The sequence below is a fragment of the Panthera onca genome, chromosome C1 (genome assembly GCF_046562875.1).
Source record: "Panthera onca isolate mPanOnc1 chromosome C1, mPanOnc1 haplotype 2, whole genome shotgun sequence".
NCBI classification, from domain to species: Eukaryota; Metazoa; Chordata; class Mammalia; order Carnivora; family Felidae; genus Panthera; species Panthera onca.
The window spans coordinates 123,410,922-123,413,784 of record NC_138346.1 but is presented as its reverse complement, the minus strand read 5'-3'; the positions used below and the strand labels follow the sequence as shown (position 1 = coordinate 123,413,784).

General features: G+C 37.8%; 1 protein-coding gene across 1 annotated transcript; it reads left to right on the top strand.

Annotated features, from left to right (window-relative positions):
- The first annotated feature begins 1,640 nt into the window (after positions 1-1,640).
- TSHB (thyroid stimulating hormone subunit beta) lies at positions 1,641-2,522 on the top strand. The gene is made up of 2 exons (XM_060623810.3): positions 1,641-1,854; positions 2,268-2,522. Exons 1-2 carry the CDS (start codon positions 1,693-1,695, stop codon positions 2,520-2,522), a joined length of 417 nt encoding a protein of 138 aa, XP_060479793.1. The 5' UTR covers positions 1,641-1,692.
- The last annotated feature ends 341 nt before the right edge of the window (positions 2,523-2,863 follow it).

Here is a 2,863-nt window from a genome sequence, read left to right as displayed (position 1 = left end):
TAGATCTATGGGAGATCTTGAAATAGCATTCTGTTTCCTAACTCCAGGACCAATATTCTCACCAGATCACCACACATCTATTGTATATAGAATCACAGACAGAGCTAATAGGTAAAATATCCGAGTTAATTATGTTTTATGCAAAAACCCAGTAGTTGGCTAGACAGGCAAGAACCATATGATCATGATGGCTGAATATTTTATATCATTCTTAGAGAATCCTCTAAATCTGTGGTTTTAAAATAATGGAACCAATTCTCTACCATAGACGGAGCTCACATTTGTGAAGCACTTGAGAAAACCAGACCCATGAGCCAGAAATTCTTATATTTTCACTCCTTAACTGAAATACCAAAAAATTCCAAAGAATACTTGAATATGCAACATTTTATCCAAAAGAGTTAACCAGAAAACCCTTTTAAATGGGTTACTTCACTTCCTTGTTTATACAGAAGACGTTTTATATAATTTTGTATCTTGGAGTCATGCTTTGGACTCTTTCAGAGCACTTAGAACAATGCTTTTATTATTAGTGTTCATACTTCTCTCCTTAGACTGTTAGCCCTTGAAGTCATGGACTATAGCTTATCCATTTTGTATTTCTCATCGTCTGGTTCAAATGCTCAGTATATGTTTATCTAATTTATCTGCTATAAGTCATAATAACATTATCCATCTGCTTAGAATGACCCATCAATATTGAACAGACTCTCCATTAAACAGGTTCTATTGAGATACATATTCTCCTTCTACTTGAGGCACAGTGGACCCTCTGTTATCTTCCAGGTAGTGAAACCTCATTTTATTTTCCCGGCTAACCCACAGTAGATCTGTCCTTGAATGGTATTACTCTCACTATGTCAACCTATATTTTTTGTTTCTATAATTTGTTTTAAGATAGTGCGCCCCATACATTTTCTTAGTAAAATAACTTTTATTTGTCCAACTCCACTTCTTTCAACCATCAGAGAATATTCTCAGGGTTGGAAAAGGGGGGGGGGTTCTAGATTTCTGGTTTAACCCTTTAACACCGGTTAGAATAACACTAGGACAGTTGGCCCATTCTAGGCTTTCTCTAGCTTCATCTTCCTTGCCGGACATTGGATAGAATTGTATGCAAGCTTATTTGCATTGAGATGGCACTACAGTTTGATTATACATTTTCTTGGTTTCGATATGCTTTCTAATTATGACTAGTCTGTTGGCCTTTTAAACTATCGAACCAAAGATTTTAGAAAACTCCTGTTTTGAAAAGCCCCTACTGAGGCCTGTTAAGTCACTTCTTATAATTAGAGGCAGGTATTTAAACTGTTTCTACCGAATGAATTGTTTTGCGCTGAGTTGACCTTATGTGTCTGTCACTTTTCTGTTGTGATGTTTCAGGCTTTTCATTTCACTGCCCAGTGTTGTTAAGTGGCACTTGCGAGCAGGACATTTGCTATGTGAGTTCCTACACTATGACGTATATGGCTCATGGCCACATTATAAAGAAAGGTTATTGAGAGTACTAAGTATGTAAAAACACCTAATATAGGGCCTAGGACAAAGTAGGCATTCGATAAATATATATATTTACACACACACACACATGCACACACATATGCACACGCACTGTAGCTCTTTCTAAATGTCCCTTCTGAATGTCCTAAAGGATTCATGTAATAGATTCTTTAATTTTGTCTTTGATTTAGCATGACTGCAATCTACGTGATGTCCGTGCTTTTTGGCCTGGCATGTGGACAAGCGATGTCTTTTTGTTTTCCCACTGAGTATATGATGCATGTCGAAAGGAAAGAGTGTGCTTATTGCCTAACCATCAACACCACCATCTGTGCTGGATATTGTATGACACGGGTATGTAGTTCATCTCACTTCTTTTAGCTGAAAATTAGATAAACCTAGACTCAGTCCATTTCTATCCAGAAAGGAAATGAGATAAATCACAACCTCATTTCGCAGACCTAACGGTCATTGGCTCCTTAGAGGTAGAGTCCCTAGGTTATAATATACGGACATACTCCATACAGTTGGTACAGATAATTTTTACAATAGTTTTACTCCCAAAGTTTATTTAAACCTTATCTTGTTCCCACGATCAAGGATAAAAAGAGGTGTGTGTGTATGTCATTTTTGTCTCTATAGGATTCAGTGTGGATATGCTGAATTGGTATTGGGGAATGGGACTAAGGAATTCTCCCCCAGTCCTATTTGTATCTATGGGATGTAAGCGAATTAACATTTTGCTTCCTCTTCTGTTCTTCCCTCAGGATATCAATGGCAAACTGTTTCTTCCCAAATATGCTCTGTCCCAAGATGTTTGCACCTACAGAGACTTCCTGTACAAGACTGTAGAAATACCAGGATGCCCACACCATGTTACTCCCTATTTCTCCTACCCGGTAGCTATAAGCTGTAAATGTGGCAAGTGTAATACTGACTATAGCGACTGCATACATGAGGCCATCAAGACAAATGATTGTACCAAACCCCGGAAGTCCGATGTGGTAGGAGTTTCTATCTAACTTCAATAGCAAGGTCACTTGCGGTTCAGTTCAATGTGTTTACCTGGAATACAATTAATAAAATACTAATATGTTTCACAACACACTGTGTACATTTTGAGTACTCTTTCATCCAAACCTATACCCACACATGCATTAGAGAGCTTAGGGGATTTAGAAGAAAAGGTCAATGAAACAGCCTTTTGAGCTCGCATAAAGGATGGTTTCCACATGGAAGGGCAGAGAGCAGGTAAAATGGCGAACAGGGATATCAGACACTGATGAAAGCCAGCCTTGAGCAGGCTTTAAAAAAAAATTTTTTTTAATGTTTTATTTATTCTTGAGAGAAAAAGAGAGCGTGA